Genomic DNA, 27,947 nt, shown 5'->3' with positions numbered 1-27,947 from the left:
TGGTTGATTTGTGGTGCACCACACCCTGTTCTGCTGTGCAAGAGTGTTCTGCTGTGCTGTGCAACAGTAACTGGACCATGAGCACCTGCCATGACCACACCCTGATTTGGATTTCTGGATTGTGTATGAGGAAACAACCACAGGCTAGCATAAGTAATATAAAGAAAAACATTCTGATTTCAGAAATGAGGATTGAATTTCATATCGGCAAGGAACATCCTCTGTGAAAGGAGATCAACTGCCAATCAATGCTAAACTCAGACTAAATGGGGATGCACAACAAGATTTTCCTGATACAGGCCTTAAACTTTTTTTTTTTTTTTTACTTGCTTCGCACTTATGCACTGCTGCACTTCTTTTAAAATGTTGTATTTTACTTGATTTTATGCATTCTATGTACTCTATTTCTTAACTTTATTTTTATTATTATTCAGTGGGTTTTATTTTCCATCTTATGTTATGCACATTCTATGTTTATTTTCATGCATGTAATCTCTTTGTTGTAAAGCACTTTGAGCTGCATTTCTTGTATGAAAGGTGCTATACAAATACATTTTATTATTATCATTATTATTATTATTATTATTATTATCAATAATAAGATTTTGACTCACTTAGGTTCACATTAATTTGCAAGATTGAGAAGAGAGTCCTAGCTCGCAGTTTTCTTTAAAGAGGCTTTCTTAATGAATCCCAAAACTTCATGTTGGATGGAGATGTGGGAGCTTAATTAGTTCAACAAGTCTCAGAGTGTGTCAATGGATACATTTCTCTAAGAAGTAAGACGAATTTGATCTTTAATTTTGCCCAAATAGGCCTATATTCACTCAACACTGGACTGGTATACGGTCACCAAGACAACTTCCTGTGCATTTGACTTGGCAAATAAAGTGATTCTGATTCTGATTAACTAGTCAATCAAAAACAAATTGAATTCACCCTGTGGCAGTTGTTCTGTTTGATCAACAGTGATGCATAAACTGAACTACAGTCACTCCAAGTCAATCAATCTGGCACTCCATTCAAAATAAAACACAAATGGAGCGTCAGGCCCTTTTACTGACTGAGTTGTTGGATATATTTGTTATTAGCTGCCCAGATCCTTTATTTGAAAGTCCTTTCAAATATTATAGCACACTGTTTATTCCCAGCCAACCCCTCTAATTGAATGACAAATTAAGAATAGCTATATATTTAATCAGATTAACTACTGGTCAATTGCATACTGCAACCAAACCTAAAAACTGACCTAAACAGTTTCAAAAAACTGGAAATTTATTGGAGAATCTCTTGGAAAAAACCCTCCATTTACAAACTAATTGCCAGAATTGTTTTGATCACATCTTGTCCATCAAAGTCTTACTCATCCAATAATACGTTTGTGATCATTGATTCTTGCTCTTGATTATTGATCAGGCTTACCCAGCATGAAAGATGCAACAGCTGCGATGATTCCAAATACGATCTTGCCCATCTTGCTGTGTGAGGTGACGCTCTTGGTTTCTGGTGGCAGAAAAATTTATTTCACAGAGTAAATGCACGCAAAGCTTCTTGTCACCCAAGTGGACGGAAGTGGTGAGCTTGCACCACAGGCCCAAAGTTAAATACAACCCAGTGAGACGCGAGAAGGGAGGGGACAAGAGGGGGTTCTACAGGTTTTTGGCATTCTGGTAGGTGAGAGTCACACGGTGATGTAAGCCCAAACACTTGATTGACGCACATAACAAAGAGATGAGAGAAGGATGGGTGAAGACAAAGAGGGAGCTATGCTATGTCGAAACTGTCTATTCAATCTGACCTTCGATTCAAGAACAGATATTAGTCACTGATTGCAGGCCCAACAATTAGCTAAAGTTTATATAATTTAGTGGAGCACTGTTTGGAACTCAACAGTAAGAAAAAAAAAGATTATAATGCACTTTTGGCATTATCCAAAGGGCTTTGAAAGAGTTTCATCCACAACCCATTGAGGAGCATGTGAGCCTTCAATTCAAGTGAAAACATGAAAGCCACCCAAATTGGAGTTATGAGATTTTCACGTGATAACAGCTATGTTATAGTTTGTTTAATGATTAATGAAAATTGTTGAGGTGCTGATCACAGAAAACAAGAAAAAGTGTTTCACACACACTCTAGCTCCATAGAAAATATTCTTTATTTGATGATGTTTCGGCCCTGCAGCCTTCTTCAAGATAGTTGTTTAATGAAAAAATGAAGTTCATTTTCATGCTTAATACATACTAGAACCTTATTAGTCTCATGTGGATCGCTCCTGATTTGTCATCATGAATTTTAACAAACATAGGATTCCAAAACACAAAGTGACAGATGACACAGTACACTTGTTGCCTATGTTTTGGCAGAGGAAATGCCTCACGAGACTGGCCAGGTAAGAAAACACTCCATCAAGGTATTTACTGAGGATTTCCAGAGGTATGAGTCACTTCTGATGTGGATTGGAGTGGTCAGTTAAAAACCGCAGGGCAGCAAGCAGCAATTTTGATACTTGAATAACCGGCTGATATGATATAACATTGTCCATTCTATGTGAATCATTTTATACAAACAGCCACGAGACCACAAAAATGTTCACATGATACAGTCTGTGCTACCTCAGCCTGAATAGGTTTGAGCGGGCTGAAACTAGGAGAACCGGTCAGTCCTGCAAGACGAAAGTCAATAGGCGAGACGTTTGGAGAGACCAAATCACAACAGTTACAGTGTTAAAGTAGGAAGAAAGAGCCTTTTTTCCCTCCATTTTGAAGTTGACATTGTCATTTATTGAATTCTTCAAATTCTCTACATACCCAATTTTGCAAGACATTCAGCCAGGCATAGTATACACATTTCTTTTTAGAAAAATAATGCCAAGAGTGTCAAATAGATTCAGGAAGGAAATGGTGTACCCAATTGCTCATGCAATTTATGAATTACAGGGTTCATACTTAAATCCAAGCCAAAACCAAACAGGTGCAGAGGCACTTCCTTGACGAGGAAGCGCCTTGACAATTTTCCAGTTGCTGTAACCTCAAATACATTCCCAGATGATACACAAACAATAAACAAAATCAATTTAATCACCTTTTTCCATATATACACACACACACTAAACTAGCAAGATAAACAGAAGCATCACCCCACAGCCTTTAAGAAATGTGCAGTGTGGATTTCTGACATCAACACCAAGAATAAAAACCAGTTAAACAAGATTAAGCGCATAGTTAGTGATAAAAAAAAAAAAAAAAAATGTTTTCACAGACATGACTTAATAGCAATGGGGCCCATTTGCATGATTTTAGCTAGACAGTACTTGAAATAAAGCAATTATAAAACAACAGGCATCAAAATGAAATGTTTAAGTTTTGAAACGAATATAGAGAAATTTGATTTGAAATGGAAATGCTTATAGAAGCTTTGAAATCTCTCAAATTGCTTATACGGCATGTAGAAATGGCAACACGGTGGGTCAAATGCAATAAGTTTAGCTCTAATGGCACTATAACTAACCAATAAAAAAAAATAATTTAGCCACACAGTGAACTACCTAACTCACATGATTTAGTATTGGCACCTAAGGCCCTGTACTTAAATTTTTTCTTGCTGCTCATTCTGGTAGGACAAGTCAATTGTAGGGCCCACACACAGACAGTTATGGCGATGAATGGCATGCAATTATAGTCTCAATCATCTAATCAGGTCAGTGCTTTCCACATATATGCATCAAATTACGCTTCAAGCACTCTGAGCTATGCGCAGATTTGAATAGGTCTGACATCGGTTTCCAAGAAACACTTTGCAATAATTCAGTTCATCCATTTACTGTCAGTCACACCAGCACAAGTTAGATCTGGAAAATTATCCATTGTGTATAAAGATTGCAAAGCCTTAAACACTACAGGGCCGAATTGGTGACAAATTAATCTTTGGGATGAGAGGCAACGGACTGACAAATTTAAAAACGCAAAACAAAAACATTGACCTAGAGATGAAAAGAGGATTAAATTTCCATCGTGGATGTAAAAACTTTGCTGTGTATGTGAAATTAAAAATGCACCTGAAGGTTGACAGTCGAACACGGGGCCCGCGTGAAAAACGAGCTCTGTGGATCATTTATGTACACAGGAGACTGTGGAGCTTGTGTTGGAGGAGAGCATTTAACTAAATCCCTATGTGTTGGTGTGCGTACAACGTGTGTGTGTGTGTGTTTTTGAGCCATCCACATCTTCCTCCTTAGACCAGGACCTTGACCATCAGCACAGCGGTGGCGGTGGCGAGGGCGAGCGGCAGCGCGGTGGTGCTGGGCAGGCCGGGCGCGGCGTTGCACAGGTCGGTGTTGCAGCAGGTCTTGGTCATGGTGTAGAGGGTGGTGTTGCTATTGGCGGGGAAATTCAGCTGCTCGGTTTTGTTGCAGTTGGCCTCTGCTAAACAGCCCTTCTTCTTTATGTCCACGAAGCCAGCTGTGGAGCGAGAGCAAATACACAATTTACCATTTGTCAATTAGCTGTTGGATTACACTGGCTATTGACCATTCACACGGTGGCCATTTTGAACCCTTGGGGTGGGAAATAAGTTGGCCAGTGTCCTACTGTTGTGTACCAAGATGCATCATACAAACATTTATCATTTCACAGATTCATCATTGAAAAACTTTCAACATTGAAGCAAATGGATCTCAAGCTAGTAAGCTAGCCAACTAACTGCTAACTTCCAGCAGTGTTGTTGTGGTCGTTCTTCCTGAGAATATGCTTTGATAATTGTTTGGTCCATCTTCAGTCCTCACATATAACGCTAAAAGTAGTAACGCCAATCTTCCAGGTATAAAGTTTCTCACTTTGAGTATTCAAAATGTCCGCTGTGTGAATAAAGTCAGCGTCACAAAGAAAAGGTGGGAGATGTTACGGTTTTACACAATCGTACCCTGCTGTGGATTTTGGTGATTTTCATGTTTTAGCTTCTACTGAAGGATTGCATGCTGCTTTATGGGTTGAGAAAATACATCCATTGCTTTTATGAAACTTTTTCAAAACCAATTAGATAAATTCATGGTGGTCAAGCTAAAAAATAAGGTTTTTCTTTGTTCTTGAAAAGTTGACATTTTGGAAATTTGAATTTTCACCCACAGTGACACATTTAGGTCAGCAATCCAAATTATAAGATCCATAAGACTTAAGGGTTCAGAATGAATACTTTTGCATATGTGGCTGTCTGAGCTGTCAAACGCTGAAATGTTAAAAATTGAGAGATTTATGGGCCTAAAGACCGACTAACTACCATCATTAGCGATCTAGCTGCGCCCTATGGGTGCCAGGATGCCCTTCGTTTCATCTATGATGAATCTGCAGTGAAAGCAGAGACTGGCGACACAGGAATAAGTGCCTCAGAATGGATGTGACTTCTGTAATCACTGAAAAAAAAGGCACACTGGCACTCCTTGCTAAATTCAAGCATAAAGGCACAGATGTTAATTTGTGTAAGGATCTGATGAAAAAAGCTGAAGAACAAACATCCTCTTCTTCCCCCACTGTGTGATGAAAATGCGCCCACACTACCATAACCGCTGCAACATCTTCCTTTACTGCTGGTATTTATTAGTTGTGTATCTGGAGTAGTTCATTGTGACTTTCAAAGTGTGCGATGATGCAAAGTCTCCTTCAAGCCTGTCGAAACTGGGAGAATGCTGACGGTAGGATTTCTAGCAGCTTTAGCGCCTTACCTGCTTCCCCAACGCCACTGAAGCACTGTTCTCCCGCAGCACAAGTGGTTTTTGAGGTGAGACACAGACTCCCGATACCGAGATCACATTTGTAGCACTCCAGGGCATGAGCTGAGAGTGGGAGAGAGAGAGAGAGAGAGAGAGACAGATTGAATTGCAGACGTCACGGAGCCAAGGGAGAGAAGAGGAACAAAAGCAGTAGAATGAGGGGGCAATTAGGTTAAAAATGAGGTCTGCGTTCCAATAAACATCTTGCTGTTTGTCTGAAACGAACGCTCTTGGTGACAGTCCTTTGCTGTCTAGACTGGTTGAACAGTGTGGGTCAAGGGGCTCTTGTTTACCACTGACTCAGGTCCTGCAGCTTAGCATTTAAAAAAGGAGGCCTTATATGGCTGAGTGAGACGTAATGAGACATTTTGTTTGCTGCTCTGATCCTCAAACACACACACACACAGACAGGACAGGGCTTTTCGAAAAGCTCCAAGACATTTACCAAAGGAGCAGAGCCAGGCGGGGGTTCACAGGGACAACTGGGGTGACCTATGACCTATGACTGGGCGATATGGTTGAAAATTTATATCACGATAATCATAAGGATTTTTTTCAATATCGATGTGCATCACAATATGGCTCACGTATGCAAAATTATGTTAAATAATCAAATTCATGTTCATCCCATTGAACTGAATGGTACGTGCGTCAAATAATATTCCTTAAAATGTTTCACATCTCATTTTGTCAGAGTTTTTAAATAAATTTTGTGTCTTATCAGTTTAGACAGCAGATATGCGTCACAATATCCCAAAATCACCATATCATGACAATATGAGCCCACTGAAAGTTGATTTATTGCCCAGCCCTACTATGACCTGAACCCTTTTCACTTTACCGGTTTCATTAAATAGATGTGTGTTTTCCAGATGCAGAGGAAATATGCATATTAATTTACGCTCTGACTTAATGCATAAATTCAACGAACTCCTACGTGAAGAAAACCTGGAATGAGTGTGTGACCAAGCGTTGGGAGGGGAGATGCACTCACCCAGCTCTTCACATGTGAACACACACACTCCAGTACTACTAGAGTTTCTAACAGTTAGAAACCTGTCCTTCAGGTCTCGACCTCAGAGTCTCATGACAGGGATTGTCATGCAAAGGTAAATTGATCCTATGTGACTTAAACACACAAAGCATGTCTGTTGTGAGTTTGTTTGAGCAAGATTAGCTTCGACACTTGACACCAGTGAACTGTTCAGCGTGTCCCATCTGATTTTTTGGCTTTTATGAAGAACACCTTACTCTGCTTAGATCAATTTTATAGCATCAGAGGAAATCAAAGCCCAGACCCAAGTGGGTTTGTTACATGGGGTGACATTAAAAAAAAAGTAAGACTCACAGAGCATTAGGTTCACTGCAATATATGACAATTCATGATCAAATTGGTATCAGTGGATATTCACTAGGAATACCAGTTTGTTACCTATCCACTAATCATTGACCTGCCTTGATATAATTTTGAGAACCAGGAAATGAGCGGTTAGCGATGCAATAAATGTGTGATACAACATGCTACATTCCATTCGCTACTAGCAGAGGTGTAAAGAGGACTGACATGTTTTCTTCATTTAGAAATACTGCTACTTCAGTTTCTTACTCAAGTCACTTGAGATCATTTGTCATCAAACAAATACATAAAGATTTTAGGCATGTTTCAAAATCTTCAAAATACATGCGTAAGTGACTTCATGGGTTATTATCAGCCCAAGGTTCTGTACTTCACTACTCATGTCCAAAAATAACTCAAGTAAAGTATGTAAATCCTTAAATTACTCATGTAAAATGACAGAAGATTAAGTATTCAAAAGAGCAGAATCTACCAAAGGACTAAAGTATTTGTTACTGTGCTTTCTTTCTACTTCTGGTGTCTAATGATGAAATGTCTCATTCTACCATTACTGCAGGATGCCATTTATTCATGTCAATTTAAAAGTAAGCATAAAATCATTTTTCTTCTCAGCTTGGCCAGAAAAGACAACTGCTTGAAATAAACTTGAAGGAAACAGTTTGAAAGATGCGGTGTCCATATGTCATGAAAAACAATTAAGAATGATTCTGTTCTCCTATAGTGCCATAAACCCAATTCATTACCTCATACAGATATAATATACCAACACCCCTACACACACCGCACCTTGTACTGCTGGTTTCGGTCACACCCGAACACAAGAGGAGTTGACAGTTACAGCGAATTGCTACAAGGACGCTCCACTCCCCATAAAAAGGGACATGACACATGCTCACACTTGTTCTAGATAGGAGCCATTGATTACAAGTGATCGGTTAGTCAGAATCTAAAATATGCAGCCTCTCTCTCCCCTTCTCCCCCTCTCTCTCTAGAATACAAACAGTATCACCAAGTCAGAGGTTTGTCTACCTGACAAAAAGGGAACAGCCAAGACTACGACTAAATCTGGAATCTACAAAAACTGGATTCACTTATACAATAAAATATCCAGATAATTAAATATGACAGAATACAATACAGAACTCCCCTCCCCTCTATGCTGCCACACCTAGCGAGGGATTAAGGGCTCTGCAATGTTGACCGACGAGTTACACGTCACCTGTCCCTGGGTCTGTCTGGGAGGCTTTTTGGGGGTTAAATCCAGTCCGACCTGTTCCTCCCTGCTATTCAGTCACCCCATCCATACGTCACACACAATTACGCACCAACTAAAGTTTCACGGCTTCAGACTACAGCATAGAAAAGGTCAATTGAGGGGGTTGGGAGAAGCTGACTGAGGTGAACTAGAAGGTTCATCACATGGGAGCAATGACAACAACGATGTTCAGTTATACAAGGATATTTGTTCACTGGGACAGAAGTGTCTCAATACATAATTGGTTGGTTGCGTCTCCAGCACTCTTGATTGCACCACGCTCTCCACAGGGCGGACACCAAAACATCTGACACTGTGGCAACAAACAGATGTATGTTCAAGCCAAAGCAGCCGATGCACTCGCCATGATACAGTGTTTACAGTCTGCCACATCCTGCTGCCACTGCCAGTGTTTGTATAATTTGTACATACTGATGACTAAACTGGGGCTAGGCTAGATGGGCTTTTGGCTTTTCATTGTGCTCAAATGTTTGTGTGTGACCTTTGTGATAAAGGTCTACATAAACTTGTGGGTGGGGATTTAAAATATTTCCTTGAAGGGATTAATAAAAAAAAAAAAAAGGGCGTGAAGCAGACAACTGTGTATACTTCATGGGTTAAGCCATTTGACATGGCATTTGGCTTTCATTGGGAAATTGTTCCAAGTTGGTCGTACCATGTGGTTTGAGGTTTAAAGAGTGGTATTTCTATTAGTAAAAAAAAATGCTTCACCATCAAACAAACATGTCAATCATCTCATGTGGAGCACATACTCCCCTTTATATTTATTTTTCTCCATCTTTCTCACTTGTGCGTGACAATGTGCACATCTTTGCATAAGCAGCCATGGCATTTAAATTATCATACGCAGATAAGAGGACCACTTTCTCTAAATTCCACACAGCAGAATATCTTCCATCTGTCACCGAGGCCGAGCTGAGGCACAGCCCAGAGAGCTGCAGGGTAATGTGGATCTAAAACTAGTGCGGAAGGATTCAAACAGGCTGAAATAAGTAGAAATAGCCTATTGACATACATTTGAAAACAGGTAATGTTCTTCTAAAAGACATGGGGAAGATAAAATTTATATCCAGATTTGTAAAGTAACTAATGACATGTAGTTATTGTACCAGAACACCACTTAGTAACGCTACTATTGAGTACTTTTACACTTAAGTACTGGAGTGAATTTTTCTTCCCAACTTGGGTAAAATTTTACTAAGGCAACAGCACTTTTACTTCAGTAATATATTTCAGGTCTCTCTCCACTTTTGCCATCCATTTTGACAAAAGAATGAGGTGGCTGGCTGGCTAGAAGTCAGTAAGTGCATCAAAACAGTGTATGGTGGCAGTTTAAACCATGGGGTGTGCCACTTGCTAATCACCCTAGATTTCCCTAGTCAGCCTTCTATCGCTCCCTACAGGTCATTCACTGAAACTACAGATTTCAGTTCAGTCTGTACGGAACAGAAACGGCACATGAAAACTAATGGGAGCTGCGTGTTTAAAAGACTGAAATCCTGGCTGAGAAAAAAAACCTTTAAAATCTAGTCAATAGCTGTATCATGGGACAAGAGAACAGCAAGACGATTATAGAGCAATTACAGTAATTGGATAATATTCTAGGCCTGATATCTCCCCATGTAATGAGCGCTCAAGGGAGGAATGTTCTCCAAGACGACACCTTCTGAATTTACTACCCAAGCTTTCCACCTGAGGGCATCATCGTCTCAAAAGGAGAGAAACAGTTTGTTTCTAGTTAAGACAATTATCCTTTCTAGTACTAACAATTGCCCATTCAATACAACAGTTTGTCCATGTGCGATCAGCAGAAGTAGCTGATAAGCAACAGGCCCATTCCTGCCTCCCACAAGCCAAATCAAATTCCAGAGAGCTCAGTACGAGAAAGGTGCCAACTTATTTTAATGTGTGTAAATGAAGCAGATGTTATCTAATTTGATGGGAAAGAAGCAATACAGATACTGAAATATAACACGTGAGACACACTTGACGCACTTCATGGGACTTCTGCTTCACAGTCACAGTACACAGGCCATGATCCGGACTCGAACCCGCGGTGTGAGCTCACGCCATGCACTACACCACATCACATGGTGCACACCTACTTCACTGGGAATGACTCACAACTTGGCATGCAATAATGTGTACCCAAATATTTCCAAAAACAATTACAACAAAAAGGTAAACATGCAAAGAGGGCCTTCATAAGCTCCCTTCAAATACAAATAATGACACTGCTACCTACCCAAAGGAAAGTTAAATATACCCAGGCGGGTCTACTGCCGTTGAGTAAATACACTTACAGTACTGTGCATGTGGATGTAAGCCAAAACGCACAACTATTGTCCCATCCCCTGTATCCCTGAGGGACTGGAACAAACAAGGACTACTTTACAGTCTATTAACCATAGTCACCAACACAAGCAACAGCCTGTACCATGCTGAATTTACAAAGCAACCAGACCCCATTTGAAATAATCTACTTTTTCATACAGATTCATTTCTGCTCATTTTTAAATGGATTTGAAAATTCAGTGTGTAATCACTTCCCTCCCACAAACAATCATTTAAGGAACTAATTAGTGGGGAAAAGGTGACAGTTAAATCACCTGCTGTGAGAAGCAATAGAGACGGACATATAGTCAGGTCCCAGATAGGAAGGGTGTGGTTTGAAACAAGAGACAGGGAGTAGCGGAGCAAGGGGCTGCCTAGGACAAAACGAACTACAATAGAACCAAACACAATAATAAGACGATGTAGGCTATAGCCTTCGCAACGCACCCAGTCTGCAAACCCCTTTTTGTTGACAGGGAATCTGACACCGGGCATTGCCTCAAACTCCTACTGGGTGAGGAATTTCTCATCTAATGCCTGGCAGGTTGGGACATGAGACGCAGTCTGGGAAAAGACAACACCTTATACCACAAACAGGCTGCCTTACCCAAAACCTATAATAAGGTATTACAGCAAGAGCTAGGGATGTACTGGAGGATAAACCCACTGAAACACTTTGTTTTCCATTCGTGGGACAGACTTTACCCATATTTTTCGTATTTTTCCATATGAATATTTGAGTTAAATTCACAGTGTGCATCATATGAAGCAGTATCAAACTGATTTAAGTGGAGGATGGGATGTTTTGAGGGGGGGAAATTAATGCTTTTCTGACTAGAGTTGAGGTTTGTTTCTAAATGATGGGGTTTTGTATCATGATGAATAACTGAAGTCATAGTTTAAGCCACTTTTTGTAAATTTATCACTGGGTTACAGGCAACATAGTATATCATAGGAGAACACACCCAGTCTGACAACAGCCTCAAGCTCCGCACCGTTTAACACAAAGCAGAGTCAGTAAACTAAGAAGACGAGAAAAAAAAAACTCCTCAGATAAGTCAAATATTAGAGCAAATGTTGTTGTTAATGAACCAGAATACAGAATGAGTGCTCCAACAAAAACGTGCTCGACAGGATTTTGTTCTGCTTATGTGAGCACAACGTTATCTAGGCTGCTTCTGATGATGGTTAAGTGAAGAGCACCGTGCATTGGAGAGCCTATATTTCCTCATTTCCTCAATGGAAATTAGATTATAGAGAGTCAATCGGCTCGAGACAAATGTAGAATTGTAATTTCTCAGCAGTTATATAACCCCTTAACAAAAAAGAACAATATCAATCCGATACTAAATCTTAGAAAGATAGGTCTACAATAAAAAAAAAAATCTCAGCAATTCTAAACTATACATAATATTCATATATGGGGATATTAATGATGAAAAAATGACCTAAAAGTCACTATAAACTCACTATTGAGTACCACACACACACACAGTCTCTACAGGAGTATTATAGCGGTTTTTCGCTAGGTAAAAAAGTTAAACTGGAAATAAATAACGTTTGCTTTGAAATCCGCAATGTTGTCCCACAGGCTGTTTTCCTAATTTGTTTTTTTGTTTGTTTGTGTGACTTTTTCAATTAGCCTACGGGGAGCGGTCCTGTAAAAACGAAGTTCTTTTGTTAAAAAAAATGCATTACAAACGAATCAATTAACCATAAATTAGCGGTTTTCCTCTTTTCTTACCGATTGCAAAGCAGATTCCAGCTGCAAAAATGTGGAGAATAATTCTGTTCATCTTGAAAAAATAAGGTTAGAAAACTCGACGCGACTCCCAGGAGGATTTTGTCTGCGTGGACTCAGACCGTTATAATCTTGATCAAACAACAAACTTTTTCCGCCATCCCGCTATTTATAATCTTCCACCTCCCATCCAAACGTCACCGTTATCCAATCAGAGGACGCGTTTGAGACATCCACACCCTTTTTCCTAATCTTCCACCTGTGCCAAACAGGTAGGGGCTCCACTAGGGGCTTAAAGTGTATGTGTGGTGCTTAATACTGACTTTATAGTGATAATATAGTACTTTATTTATCTTTATTAGGCTACTTTATTTTACCTACGAAACCAAATCCCTTCACACATTATAACTAGCCTACCAAACCATAACTCTCTAAATTTACTTATGTTTACTTATAAACATCAGTAATATGCTGTAACATGAATTTGCAAGCTTTAAGTAAAGTGACAGCATTGTATAAGGTAATTACATTTCATGTAATTGGTTGGCTGTTGCATGACATTAGGAAATGTGCTGTTCATAATTGTGGAATAACTAGGTATTTGCAACCTATCATCACCTGTCCTCATAATTAACCTTACACAGTGCTGTCACTTTACTTGAAGTCATGCTATAGCGTATTACTGATGTTATTGTTGTTTATAAGACTTATTCCATTTCAGAGATTTAGAATTTATAATCTATTATTAGAGCAGTTTTCTATGTGTCTTTATAACTGGCTAATGTTTGGTAGTTATAAGTGGTGGAAGAAGTACTCTGATCCTTTACTTAGGAAGTAAAAGTACCAATACAGCAATGTAAAAATACTCCATTACAAGTAAAAGTCCTGCATGAAAAATCCTACTTAAGTAAAAGTACATAAGTATTAGCAGCAAAACGTAGTTAAAGTATTAAAGTAAAAGTAGTGGTTTGGTCCCTCTGACTGATATTTTATTATATATGACATTATTAGATTATTAATACTGAAGCATCAGTGCGTAAACAGCATATTACTGTTGTAGCTGCTGGAGGTGGAGCTAGTTTGAAGTACTTTATATACAGTTAGCTAGTTTAGTCCAGTGGTTCCCAACCTAGGGGTCGGGCCCCTCCAAAGGGTCACCAGATACATCTGAGGGGTCGTGAGATGATTAATGGGAGAGGAAAGAAGAAAAAACAAAGTTCTGATACACAAATCTGTTTTCAGTTTTTGGACTTTTTCTCTAATCTTTGATTTTTGCTGAAATATTGGATCATTTGAACATTTTTTTTAAATGAAACCATGTGAGGTTTAGAGGGAAAAATCACTATTTGGTGGAGCTGTTAACAACTCATAGACATCTGAAATGTGACCCCGACTACACACTGCTTTTTGTAAGACGTCAAAAGCCAAAAAGGTTGGAAACCACTGATTTAATCTTTAACAATGTGTTGTATTTTAAAAGCTTGTTATATTATCCATTGTGTCAAATCTCCATCTGAAAAGTAACTAAAGCTGTCAAATAAATGTAGTGGAGTAGAAAGTACAATATTTCCCTCTGAAATGTAGTGGAGTGGAAATATAAAGTAGCATCAAATGGAAATACTCAAGTAAAGTACAAGTATCTCAAAATTGTACTTAAGTACAGTACTTGAGTAAATGTACTTAGCTACTTTCCACCACTGGTGCTGTGTGACCCAGGACTCAGATTCTTCTTTCAAACACTGTTGTCACTTTGGCCTCGGGGTTATAAAGCATAATGAATGCTGAACTTATAATACACTATGCCAACAACTTATAATCTTTAATAAACCTTGCTATAAGGTGTCATGCATGATTATAAACATTTATGACAATGTATTTTTTACAATGCCGTATAAATGCATTATAACGTGTTATGAATGTGCTTATAATGCCTTATTGACATGGCCTTCATAGAAAGTGTCACCATTTAATCATTCCATACAAACTCAGAAAACAGAATCTAAATTCAGCTGTGAGGTGGAACAAATCCCACAAACACAAGATCTTTTGTCAAGACTTTAGAAACCTTTTCAAGTCAAAGTCAAGTCCCAAGTCACCAGAACCAAACTCAAGTCAAGTCTCAAGTATTCTCTCCATGCATCGTGTCAAGTCTCAGGCAACTAACATTGTGACTTGAGTCTGACTCGAGTCCAAGTCGTGTGACTCGAGTGAATCCTGTTCGTCACCTTTGTTGCATGCCATCCCCTCTCTCCACCATATTCCCTGTCGCTCTCCAGTGTGAAGCTTCCAGTCCGCTGAAGCAGGAATGCCATCAAACTAATATTAGAAACACATTAGAATCCACACATATGTATTTCCACTGGCTGTGTTGTGAATAAGAGTCAATGCAGTTGGGTTTAATGTGACTAACTGGAGGAGATTGTAGTTTGCTGTAGGATTTCTATCCACATCACAAAGGTATAGGTCTTTAAACAATAGATAATATCACTGATCTGCAGGGACTATACATACTAACATAAATTATACATAGTCAAATTTTATACATTCTGCGACTGTCCAGTGAAGCGGAAATACCATGAAGTGTGTCAGTGTGCTGCATCCCAACTGTGTGCACTTCTTATATTTCAGTATCTGTAATAGTTTCTGCTTCATTTACACTCCTTAAAATAAGTTATCATCTTTCTTATACTGAGTTCTCTGGAATTACACTGTCATCAGTGATTTTGATCTAAAAAATATGATTTGGCTTGCGGGCGGCAGGGTGGTGTGTGTGTTTCTTTTCCCGGTCGACGACTCCTCCTCCTCCTCCCGAGAGACAGGTATGTGTCAGTTGTTCTCAAAAAGAAGATGCGATACTTTATTTCTGACCGGCTCACTGGTTTCACTTCTCAAATATTATTCAAACCATTTACAGGTTTTGCTTGAGGTGGCAATCAAGCGTTGATCACAGCTACCTGCAAAAGAACAAACACTTACAGTAGACAGTAGGCTACTTTTCTTGCTGCAAACAAACAAAAACTTGTAATATCAGGTCTGTCTCCTGTATTTTAAAGCAAAACATAATGATTTGTATAGGTCATATAACATTAAAAGTGGTTTAGGCTCAGGAATCATGTGTCAGCAGTGAGTAAAGTATTTTCCTTGCATTCAGCATTTATTGTTTTAATTTTCGGGGCATTTTTCCTGAACCACAGATTTTCCTATTGGGCAAACATGAGCAAATATAATTGTCTTCCCAAAGCCAGTTGAACCTGATGACAACATGTTGGGACAGCTCGCTTTGCAACGCAGTTTCATGCTGGAACTGCAAGAGTCGCTCGCTCAAGTTAAAGAAGACACTTTCAATGTCTGTCAAGGGTTGGACTAGCTGGCTGGAAACTCTATTTTTTTTTAATCCTACGTGAGTCAGGAAAGAAATTAGTCAGACTTGAGGCTTCTGTCGGTCATTCCTCCTATTCTGAGAGGCTTGAGAAATGAGACATGAGTCCCAGTCATGAAATGGCCTTTGCAGAGTTAAATTGTAGTATTCACACAAGCAAGTCTCGTCTTGCCCAAAGAGTATCTATGAACATTTACCTCTATGTCTATTTGTCTCCTTGTGTTTGTCAGCTTTGCAAATATCCTTGGAGGAAAAGACAAAGCATTTAGCAGACGACTGCCACTAGTGACTTAAATGGGAGTCAAGTCATTGGTAAGACTTTCACAGTGTGTTTCTCCACATCAATCACAAAGACAGGCTGTTGGTGTGAGATTTGCTGTTGCTATGTGTTTGTCAAGAGCCATTTAATGAGTGTCTGTGTGAATGTTACTTTAAGGGGGCATGGTTTGGCCTCCTGGGGGGAACGGTTATGAAATGGCATCTTCAGAGTCATCATTTTGAAATACTTCAGTAAGAGGGAGGTTGTTTTGGCCCGGTGAAATGCCTCCATTGTTTTGCCCACAGATCCTCGGCTCTCTGACATGTTTCTCAACTCTTGTCACTGGGACGCAGGGCGTGTGGGTGAGAAACAGCCAAACTAATCCTCCTCCCCATCCGTGACAGCTCAGACAACAACACAGTGAAGAAGTTTAAACTTCAAATGGGGGGAAGAAGAATAAGAGGAAGGAGAACAAACGTATAGGACTCAACAAAGCAGGGGGGTTTTACTAGTCTTTGTAAATACAATGATTTAAAAAGCCGATAAGGGAATTCAACAACATTGCATGCTGTGTACTGATAAACAAATGGTTACGTTTGGCTTCATGCTCCAGTGTAGTTGTAGTATTGGCCTAAGCCTTCCTTGTCAAGTTAACAAACTTGCTTTAACAAAAAAGACCATCAGAGTGTATTACATCTTTGCCCACCGCAGTATTTACATATGCTGGAACATAATATTTGGCCAGAAAGCCTCAAAAGACCTTATTTTGCATACCAACAGTACAGCTCTGTAATCCATGATCAGGAACATATACATCTGTTTGAATATGAGGGAGTTTTGTGCGTGTGGTCTCTATGGTTGCCTGTGCAGATATTTCCTGGTTGTACATCCACCACGCATATTCAAAAAGGCTGAAAAGGGTGCAATATTGCACGGGGTGTGGCAGAGCAGAGGCATGACATTTTCACAACACTGCAAAGTCACATTTCCCCCCCATTGAAAATGTTTTCCGAACTCAGAGCACACAGACACCTCTCAGTGTTCGGTTCCACTGCAGAGCATCAGAGAAAGAGGAAGAGAGAGAGAGAGAAATGAAATAAACACACACACACACACACACACACACACGCACGCACAGGTCGACAAGCAAATGTAAGATGTTGCTACATACACTCAAAGGTGGAAGTAACTAATTACATTTACTCATGTTACTGTCATTGAGTAGCTTTTGTGTGTACTAATACTTTTTTGAGTATATTTTAAAGTCAGTAATTTTACTTTTACTCAAGTATGTTTTTGCTGCAAGTATTGTATTAAATCACATCCATTAGAGAGTGTTACAAATGTTGTGTCTCTCTATAAGCATCAGAAACTGGACCAATGTAAATTGACCAATTGTGGAGCAATTCACAGTGAGCAGAGTAATCTGACTTGACTTTGTCTTTGTCTTGACTTACCCTTTATTGTGGAATTTCTCATTTTTACAATGAAAAGAATCTAGTTTGAACTCTGTCCTCTCGTCCTTTTTGAGTTGCATGGAAAAGATCACAGCTAACTTTAACTCTGTAATTTTTGCTCTGAGTACAATTTAAATGAGCTGCTTTTTACTTTTACTTAAGTAGATTTTTACACTGGTACTTCTACTTAAGTACCGTAATCTGGCCAAAACCTTGCAATAAATGATTTTTCCACAGATTTTGAGTGTGTGAATGCCTTTTTCAAATCTATAATGCTCCAGCTCCAGCACCTCAACCAGGCTTTATACTGGGTGAGCAGTGTCTTTTCTTCAGTTTGACTTCTACTTAAGTAAAATTTCAGCAAAGTAACAATACTTCTACTTGAGTAGGACATTCTAGTACTGTTTCCACCACTGCACACAACACCTAAAAAAACAGGGGGATTCCTCTCCATGGTGTCCACAGACTTTAAAGGAGTTGCCCGAGGAGGAGGAGGAGGAGGAGGAGGGTGTCCAGTCCCATGCTGTGGCCTGAGGTTTCCCTGAGTCATGAAGGAACCTCCTCCTCTCCTTCTGCTCTCCTCTCTTCTCTCCCTGGAAAATCTGACTGGGTGAAGCCACATGAATACAGTTGGCCCTACTAGTCATTTCACCAAAGAGACAGCTGCCATGCGGAGAGAAAAACAAGGTTTTATGAGTCATATGTAAGGAAGCTGCACCGTAGTGTCTGCTGGTTGGTTGTTTGTCTCTCCCTTGGTGTTTTCAGGAATATTTTGTAAGGCGTCAGCTGGGATGGAGGGCGGGGGTCACTACTGGATAGACGTAGATTCAGATTTAATAATGTATTTTGGTCATTTTAAGGTTTGTTGTTTTTGTTAAATCCATTTGGACTTTTCCCAATCCTCAGTGTACCAGTGGATTTTCAAAACTAAAAGCTGAATTGTGAAAAATAATTACAGAAGGCTGACTGTATGATCTTCATTATTTACTTAAATGGTGTGTGTGTGTGACTCTTACTCAGAGTCATGTGAAATGTCGCTGCAGCCACACCCAGAAGCCAGACACTCTCCCATCTATCGCTCCCTCTCTCTATCAGCACGGGAAATCTTTCTATGCTTTCAAACTCGTCTCTCACACACACACACACACACACACCCCTCTGGGATATTACTTTGATGTGGTGGCTGCTTTTAGAATCATGTTACAGACCAGGTTATGTGAAAACACTTTGCCTTAAGGATTTTTTTGTGACCAGTTGAGGTTTAAAATTTGAATACTACTCAAATTGCTGCCATGAATTCCTTGGAAATAACAAAAGATGAGACTTTTGTGAAGGGTTTCACAAGTTATCAAGTTCTCCGCTGACACCGTGTGGCGAGGGAACAGAACAGCAGCAGCATGAGTAACCATCGGCACAAATAAAGTCTTGAAAGAAAGAAGTCAAAAAGGACAGGAATGTATGAAAAGAAAATAGAAGTTTATTGAGAATTCTGAATCCTGCTCACCCTTCCACAGTAGCAGAAAGACAACGACACAGACGTACATTAGTTAAAATCTGGACACATAAATCCCATCCTTATTGTTTCAGGTAAATCAAATAAACACATTTCAAGCAATCCATTTCCATCACGCAAACTAAAAAGTATACAGAGGGAAAAGGGGGTGGGGTGGGGCGGGTGGGGGGGGGGTAACATGGAGAGTATCCGCCCCGCTGTGTCAGAAACAAACAGGTTCTCAGCAGAGCGGCTGGTATTCTGTCGCTAAACCTTGACATAAATAATCCGACTACAATGTGGAGGGAACGCCAGTAGAATCAGTGCAGTAGTGGAGAGAGCTGTAGGATTCAGATTGTCTAGATTCCTCTTTCTCTGCGACTCCTCCTCGAAGTCTGCGAGGGAGATGAAGCTACACGAGGGGGAGGGGGGTGTGGGGGTGGGGACAACGATACAAACGCAGCCCCTAGCCTGCTGTAGTGGGACGTTGTGTGTAGGAAAATGTAGTACAAGTTACATTCTCGCTATGCTGCAGTACCAATACAGACGGTTGTTTGACACGCACACAGACAGCCGGAGAAATGACGAAGGCTGAGCTTTTCTGAGCGATTCTGAAACAAATTCACCTAAGTTTGATCTACTTCTACTACGCCTCCTCTTAACAGCAAAACAAAAACAAACTACGTCCAAGACGGGCGCTCGTGCCTCTGTAAGAACAAAAAAACAAAACACACAGCACCCACGCGTTTTCTCGACATCTTAAGGCAAATTTAACAGAATACTTTGTGCTGCGTGAAAATGGCAAAACGACATCACACACGACGACGATGACGACGACTGACCGATAAAAAGCCGGTAACTAAGATTACAAAACAGCGAGTGACACAGCAAACACCCATCGCCACCGTCCAAACTGTCTCTGTGAGTGCCAGCCTGAGTGTACATGCATTGGGAATAACAGGGGGGGGGGGGTGGAGGTTGGCTTCCAATGAATGAGGGTTTACCACCACTCTTTACCAAACTGTGCCAAATACAGAACATAAACAGCGCCAGAGATGGAATTAAACTCAGCCATTGCACTTCTTCTTCGTTTCTTTTTTTTTTTTTTTAGCTTTCCATCTACGGCCCCTAGAAGTAAAACCCTTGGAGAGGGAGAGTTCCCGTGGGAGCGAGATGGGTAACGCCACCCGTAACATAATAATGGTTTCCCCGCTGGGTGACGTTACCCACCGTGTGCTAGTAATGTGAGTGAACAGCAGCAGCGTGGAGCCCCTGTATTGTTAGACTTCCTCTTACCTCTTTTCCTGTTTTGGCACTGATGAGTTTGGTAAGGTACGTGCATGGAATCCCAAGTGTGTGGTTGCATTTGTTTGTAAGTGTGTGTGTGTGTGTGTGTGTGTGTGTGTGTGTGTGTGTGTGTTGTGGTTAAGATCATGGCTGTGCGTTTTTTTTTTTGTCTCGCTCACACTCAAAAATCTTTACATGTCGTTTTTCTTTTGCCCTAATCTAAACCCAAATAATACAGTCTTCAGGGTGGGGAGGGGGCATCTGGAGAGCTTTTGAACCGCAGGTGACCCCTCCCCTTCTGACGATAACTCTCTCCTTCCCGTCTCTCTCTCTCTCTCTATCCGTCCTCCTTCCTTCCCGTCTCCTGTGTGCTCTAGCGGATGGCCTTGACGGGGCTCTTGAAGCTGGAGGCTGCCTGCAGCTGGAGCTGGTAGGCCATGGGGTGGATCTTGAACCCATACAGCCTGGGGAAGAGGAACACGACAAACACCTATGAGCATTTCTTCACCATATGATTAAAAAAAAAAAACGGCAAAAAGAGAACGTGGCGTGCGCATGTGTGAGGAGAAAAAAACAAATATTTGTTCACATACATGTGTTTGATGACTAAGACAAAAACGAGACATAATCAACTTTAAATAAAACTGACGACTAAAATGATGCATTTTTGTCTTGATACATATATAAAAATGAAGAGATTACTGAGTTTTAAAACTGATGAAGCTGTTTTCAGTTGTGTTCAGCAATGTATTTGCTTTTAGGAAAAGAATGTAAATGCGTGTTCTCACTCTCTCACCATCTCACTTCACCCCACCCTGACTCACGTACACAGTGCATGTCCCTCCTTCGCACATGACATTTACTGCAATTTACTGTAACTGTTTGCAAACTGTTACATGGCTTACTGCTGCAAATAGACATTACAACGGGGAAATAGGATGAAAATGTGACTGAATTGGTTCACGATGTGACAACAAGTCGACTTAAGTGTCCAGAGATTTGCTGAAATTATAACCTTAAAGCTGCACTAGGCAAGATTTTTTTATGTAAAAATACACCCATCTTATCAGCCTAAATCACAAAGTAGGGCTGCAACAGAGAAGAGTGTCCCATCCCCACTAACTGAGACACTGTAGATTCACTCTATTTGCCCAAATGAAATTCTGGTGTCGGGTACGGCTGCTTCTCCACCCACAGGAGTAATGAATCGACCTTAAGACTGAAATCCAAACTGCAGCGAACAGCAGCGCTCTGTCCAGAGAAAGCTGGACTCACTAACATTAAATCTGTTGCCTCTCTTGTCCCTCTGGTATCCTTTGGTATAAAGCTGGGTTGGTAAACATGAGCGAGGTGTGGGTGTGTGTGTGCTTGGTGACGTCACGTAGCATAATTTCTGGGCATTTCATAAGATCAAAATTTTCAATCAATTACCTCTCGCTGCCATTTGGAGCTGTCAAAGTGCAGAGTTGCCTAGTGTGGGTTTAGCATTAATTAAATGGCCAAAACGTGACTAAAACTAATAAACAATTCAGTCAAAAGTCTAAAATTGCTGCCAAAATTAACATTGACTTTATCTGAGTCACAAAGTTGACTAGAGCTTCTTTGTCCACCGCAGTTCAACACACACAGTGATGAGCTGGTCTAATGTGCGCTAGGGCTGGGCAATATATCAATATCGTGATATGAGACTAGATATCGTCTTAGATTTTGGATATCGTAATATTGTGATATGGCATAAGTGTTGTCTTTTCCTGGTTTTAAAGGCTGCATTACAGTAAAGTGATGTGATTTTCTGAACTTACCAGACTGTTCTAGCTGTTCTATTATTTGCCTTTACCCACTTAGTCATTATATCCACATTACTGATGATTATTTATCCAAAATCTCACTGTGTAAATATTTTGTGAAAGCACCAATAATCATCCCTACAATATTGTCGCAATATCGATATCAAGGTAATTGGTTAAAAATATTGTGATATTTGATTTTGTCCATATCGCCCAGCCCTACTTACAACTGAACATTTAGCCCAGTTCGTAGAAAATACAGAGATATATATTGTGTATCACCATTCAGCCTAAAAATACAGAGATATGATTTTTGGTCCATATCACCCAGCCCTAATGTGCGCACAGCTTTAGGTTCGGCCTGCCTCACTAACCTCGGGACAAACTGATTGGCGGGCCTCTTGGGCCGGTACTCAGGGTGAACCATGAAGAGCATGTGGGGGAAGCCAGTGCCAAAATAGGCGCCATCTGTGTGGTGGTGCCTGGAGGATTTGGGTGTGTAGACGTCCATGCACTTAGGGCAGTACAGCTTCACCATGGCCTCTCCTGGGATGTCCGACAGGCCTGCGGAGGGAGAGGAGGAAGACGAGTTCAAAAACGTGAGGATAAAGACTCACTGGTGTGACTCATTGTTGTGGATAAGAACTTAAATGAAGCTACTAAACCTTAGGTACAGACAGCATTAACTGACGAATGCCCATCGAACAATGCTAGTGCAAATACTTCCCTTATTCCCCCTCTGGCAGATTAACCTTGTGCATCAATTTTGTTGTCACATCCAAGCAAACTAAGATTTGAATGGAGAACAATCTGCAACATTTTGAGTTGAGGCCAGCTTCGGTAGAGCTGCAGTCTGGCAGATGGTCGGCTTTGGCTTTGATACCGGCTCCTCCATTTCTCAATGCAATGTAGGTGTTATTGATAGACAAAATGGACTCGGTCACTTCTTGCTATGACCATTTTGCACAATTTATTTAAACTTTGTTTTTGTCATGTTTTCAACCTTTTTTTTTTTTTTTTTTTAAATGTTCACCTTTGAAATACACACTTTTTAGAGCAGCTATCAGTTTGTTGGTGTATTCATTCAGCCTGCTGGTTTTACAGCAAGATGGACACACCAGAGAGGACCATTGCTAAGATCAGACTTTAACTTATTAAAACATATGATGAATTTACCTTGGAAAACAGAAAGGGACATTATTACCCAAATGAAAATTGGCATCATAAATCAAATATATTATTATGAAACAAATGACCACATATAGCAAGCAAACAGGCGGCTGCAGCTGAAAAGCAGACAAAGGAAAACACTCGTTCAACACGCCGGTCTGTAAAACAGCAGTCTGACAACTATGCACTGTTACACTGAAGAACATACTGTGGTTACATTCCTCGATAAACTTCTTTGATCTCTTGCACGCATCAACTCCAAGCAGAAGGAAATACTGTGTTCTTTACAATGGTGAATAGACAACTCATGCAAAATGAGACAACCACAACATGACACCTATACAAATTTACTGCTAGCATGTAAAACATTACGGACTATAAACAGAGTTACCAGCCATCTTGCACAACATCATTCCTTTTGTTTGTTTGTTTTATAAAATGATATCCAATTCAATTCAGAAAACATTTTTTTCTAAATATTGATATATAGTATTTTGGAGTGAAAACCTTGTATCAATCTGTCTTTACTCACCAATGGGAAGCATAGGCTGATTCTCACAATAGACCCGGGGGCAATATCCAAAGTCTCCCTGCTGATACTTCTCCAACTAAGAGGCAGAGATGAGGATAAAGAGTCAATATTAAGTCTAATCTAGCCACCTTTTCCTCCTTTTTTATTTTAAAATTCAGGCCAGGACAAAAGATACGTGGGGATTTTTAAAGTTTCTGAAATGGGATTCCTGCTGGATCATCATCATGTGACCTTACATGATGTAAATATAATCTTGCAGCACTGAGAGGTAGAATAGTCCCTGATTCTGCCAAGCAGCCATGTCTAACATCTTTAAAAAAAAATCACTGATCACAAGGATTATTATTTTTTGGTCTCTAAAGTTAGGTTTAGACATAGCATCTCCAGTGTAGATAAAGCCAGATTTATAATCAATGTGAAAGGTTTCTTTCCAGATATTGAGATGCCAAAAGCTGTGATTGACAGCCACTTGCTGACACAGATAGGCCAAACCAGCTTTATTAGTTTGTTTCCCTACTCATCCCACACCAAAGCACAAAAAACCCCCACATTATTTCCCCTCATCCTGCCTAGAAGAGCTGCTATCCAGCCTACAAGCTCAATAGCACTGTTTCAGCGGAGAGATTTATTCTCACATGGTGGAAATGTCCTTTTTACTGCATCATGAAAAACTTCAGGGAAAACCTCCACCACAAATCCTGATCGGGATAGTGGATCTGCTACCACCTACCATCTGTGCGATGCCTCGGTTGGTGAGGATGTAGCGTGCGTGGATGAGGCCGTACAGCATCTCAGCCGCCTGCTCTATCAGGTCGCTCTGGTTGGGGTTGTCCTCCAGCTCCTCATCTGATGACGCAAATCAAGGGAGAGAGGAGAGAGGCCCTTTTTGTTATTCTCACTGTTTCTGACAGCTTACAGAGACGCACAAAAGAAGACAGACAAATAATCAAAGGGACAGGGAATACCAAAAATAAAACAAAGAGAGCACATCCTTGGGATATGAAAGCAATTTTTTTCACTCAAGGTTTGAGACACATGATAAATAATTCAGTTTTCAAAGCGTGATACTGAAATTTAGGGCACAACCAAAAAAAAAAAAGATGCCGTTCTGAACCACAACAGTTCTGAAGGAGCCTGAAGACCTGTTGTGCTTGAAATGAGTTGACATGGTTTTTTCTTGCACTGAGGTTCAAAGATCCTTTCAAAACATACCATGATTTGGAAAGAAAACTACATCCTTTACATGAAAGAGAATTAGATTGCATCTTCCTGACCTGGTTCTAGGTCCAGGATCATGTCCAGGGCCTGGCGGTAGTGGGGGACCTGCTCATTGAGCCCCGTCAGATTGAACTTGTCCTGGATGTAGTCTTCATCCACCTAGCATGGGAGAAATGAATTGATAAGAAAACGGATTAAGATAAAAAAAAGAAAGAGCTGGCCATGTGATCTAGCTGTGTGTATGTGTATGTAGTGAAAGTAACAGGGATGAGATAGAGAGCGAGGCTACTCACCTCACAGAAAAACTCATTCCCCCTCAGTCCACAGAACCAGGAGATCCATGACACTTCTTCTGAACTGCTCATCTCTGGAGACTCTGGAGAACCGGAGGATAAATCAACTTTATCAACACTGAACCTGCTTATCTATACAAAAAACATGACTGACAGTCTCGTATTCAGCATCCATTCAGTTAACCTAGGTGTTTTCTCACTATCAGGTTTTGGAAAAAGACACGACTAGTCTGGACGCAGCAACACTCGATTGTCAAGACAAGGGTAACGTTAACTATTACTAGATGATGACTGCCGAAATCTGACAACGGCTAGGCTAACTAGCTGACGTTATCTTGTTAACATTAGTTTCATTTATAGGCTTGCAGTTACCGTACGCTCACTAGAAATCGTCTACTAATGAGTTGGTTGTAAACATGGGTTGTTGGTGATAAATCAGAAGTAAAGGCCAATGCATTAAGACTCGATAATAAGCGGTTAATAGCGAACGCTAGCCCGCTAAGCTAAAACTCGCTAGCGGCTAAGACCCAAAATGAAATTCAATATGGCGCATCGTTGGGAAATAGGCCGCATGAAGAAGATCAGCGTTTCCCGGCGCTACGTTCACCTCTGCTGCAAACGGACCAAACCATATGAGCGAGTAATTCTGCCAACTTACCCCGTCTTCAACTTTTCTACTCCTGTAAAATATGACAGATTAAAATTCAGCTATCTTGCGGGGTGTAAATAAGATGGACACCACCTCCCAGTTCACCCTCTAGGGTACGTACGGTGCTGAATAACGTCAATGGGCAAAAACGTCATCACGTTCTCCTTCTTCTTCTTGTAGCTTTTCGGCAGGCTAGACACCCGTCGGCGTGTTGCTGCCTCCCACAGTTTATTTTGAGTGTTGCACATTCTTCTTAATTCCAATTCCAGACCCTCACACCCTTAGGTGGGCATTTAGACCTTTAGAGAAGAAAAAAGAGGTACCGTTAACATTTTTCATTGTAAAAGATCATAAACCCACATCCGACAATTGACGAAACAGTCTTGTTCTCTCTTTATATTTCAGGATCTCCATAAAGACATTTCACACAGTCCATCCTCATGCTTTCCATTGTGAGCTAATCCACAATGTCCCACTCTTAATAATTAATAATCATTTTATCTCTTATAGCCTATCATTTCCCCAGAAAAATGTATCTTCCTCTAACATTCTCCCGTTATACTAAAATAATGGTGTCCCCTCATTTCCTTCTTCCCGCTCCCTCTGCCATCTCCTAGTTAGTTTCTCCTTCAAATCCACCACCACCCACTTCACTGCTTCTTTAGTTGCCTCATCTACAGCCTCACTGCTTTCTGTCCCCCACATGTGCTGCAGCCACAGACCATAAAAGCTGGAACCCATTTAACTGAATTTAAATCCCGCCATACTCCCAGTCTGATCCATATTTGAAAAGGAGGTCAAGTGAGGCCGGACCCATGATCTTCCTCCCTGCAGAGTCGCCAGTGCAGCAGAATCTGCAAGAATAAGAACAAATAACTACCTGCTGGGGTTTTACTTCTTCTACCTAGTCCACTACGAAACCAAAACCCTTCATTTTATCCCTGAAATGTCCTTAATTTCTCCATTACATAAACATTAATTATCCACTATCCATCCAAAACATATCATAGCTTTAAAAAAGTAAGGGTTAGCATCATGGGTTTTTAAGGAATCTATTTATGGGTTGATTCATGAAGAGTAATTAGTAATTAAAGGATTTTTTATGGCTTTTGTGCATGGTTTACAAGAGTGATTCTCAACCTTTTTCATATCAAGGACCCCTAATTTAGTCCACATTAGAGCCACGGACCGCCATTTGATGAGATTTTGTCTCTCAGACCCAAATCTGGGAATATTTTGTATTGTCAGATATGATTTGTTCCAGAATTCCATGACTATCTGTATTGTAGGCAGAGAGATAACAGTGAAACTATGACCAAAACAGTCATTCTTCTACATTCTCTAAGTGTGTTAACTTCTTGTAAATGAAATAATGGTGAAGTTTAACAATTCATCAATTTGCCTGGGACCCCCTGGAACCCCCTCAAGGACCCCCGGTGGTCCCCGGACCCCACGTTGAGAATCACTGGTTTACAGTATTATTAATGAGTCATTAATGGAAAATACCCGTCGTCTCCCTGACTTCTTCATTATATTCTAAAGTAAGCAGTCAAAAAGTTTTTTCTGACCATGTGTGATTCCTAAAATCAGTCATATAAACAGAACAGCTCATTTTAATAACTGTAAACTGGGTTGCTGGTTCATTTTTCAATTGTTTTTTTATTTTGTGATGGTGTAGAATTATTCTGAGGCCACCAACTTGGATCATTGATGTAAATCACATTAAAACCATTATAATCATGCTTTTGAATAATCCTATTTGAGTGGCTTTGGACATCTCCCTCTCTCTCTCTATCCAGGTTTATTGTCTCCATGTTAATATAATTCACAATAAGGTTATCAATAAAGACTGCAGTGTCAATCCCATGCACATGTTTGACAAAAGTGCTTTACTTGCTGGCCATTATTGTCTGTTCATTAATGGATGAAACAATCTTCCTGGAACTGAACCCTGT

General features: G+C 40.3%; 2 protein-coding genes across 2 annotated transcripts; both read right to left on the bottom strand.

Annotated features, from left to right (window-relative positions):
* Positions 1–2,757: 2,757 nt before the first annotated feature.
* Positions 2,758–12,607, bottom strand: LOC139650758 (sperm acrosome membrane-associated protein 4-like). Its single transcript, XM_071527506.1, has 3 exons — positions 12,473–12,607; positions 5,714–5,824; positions 2,758–4,457 (listed from the first exon to the last, which is right to left on the bottom strand). Exons 1-3 carry the CDS (start codon positions 12,522–12,524, stop codon positions 4,231–4,233), a joined length of 390 nt encoding a protein of 129 aa, XP_071383607.1. The 5' UTR covers positions 12,525–12,607; the 3' UTR covers positions 2,758–4,230.
* A 6,412-nt stretch (positions 12,608–19,019) lies between these two features.
* Positions 19,020–26,127, bottom strand: csnk2b (casein kinase 2, beta polypeptide). The gene is made up of 7 exons (XM_071527499.1): positions 26,002–26,127; positions 25,344–25,426; positions 25,107–25,209; positions 24,563–24,678; positions 23,833–23,908; positions 22,505–22,694; positions 19,020–20,807 (listed from the first exon to the last, which is right to left on the bottom strand). The coding sequence occupies exons 2-7, from the start codon at positions 25,413–25,415 to the stop codon at positions 20,717–20,719; spliced, it is 648 nt and encodes a 215-aa protein (XP_071383600.1). The 5' UTR covers positions 25,416–25,426; positions 26,002–26,127; the 3' UTR covers positions 19,020–20,716.
* Positions 26,128–27,947: the final 1,820 nt, after the last annotated feature.

The sequence above is a fragment of the Centroberyx affinis genome, unplaced genomic scaffold (assembly GCF_046629955.1).
Source record: "Centroberyx affinis isolate AG114_WGS23_722 - 3 ecotype Tasmania unplaced genomic scaffold, CSIRO-AGI_Caff_v1 ptg001542l_1, whole genome shotgun sequence".
In the NCBI taxonomy this organism is placed as follows: Eukaryota; Metazoa; Chordata; class Actinopteri; order Beryciformes; family Berycidae; genus Centroberyx; species Centroberyx affinis.
The sequence above is the reverse complement of the archived record's forward strand: the minus strand, read 5'-3'. Positions and strand labels throughout refer to the sequence as shown.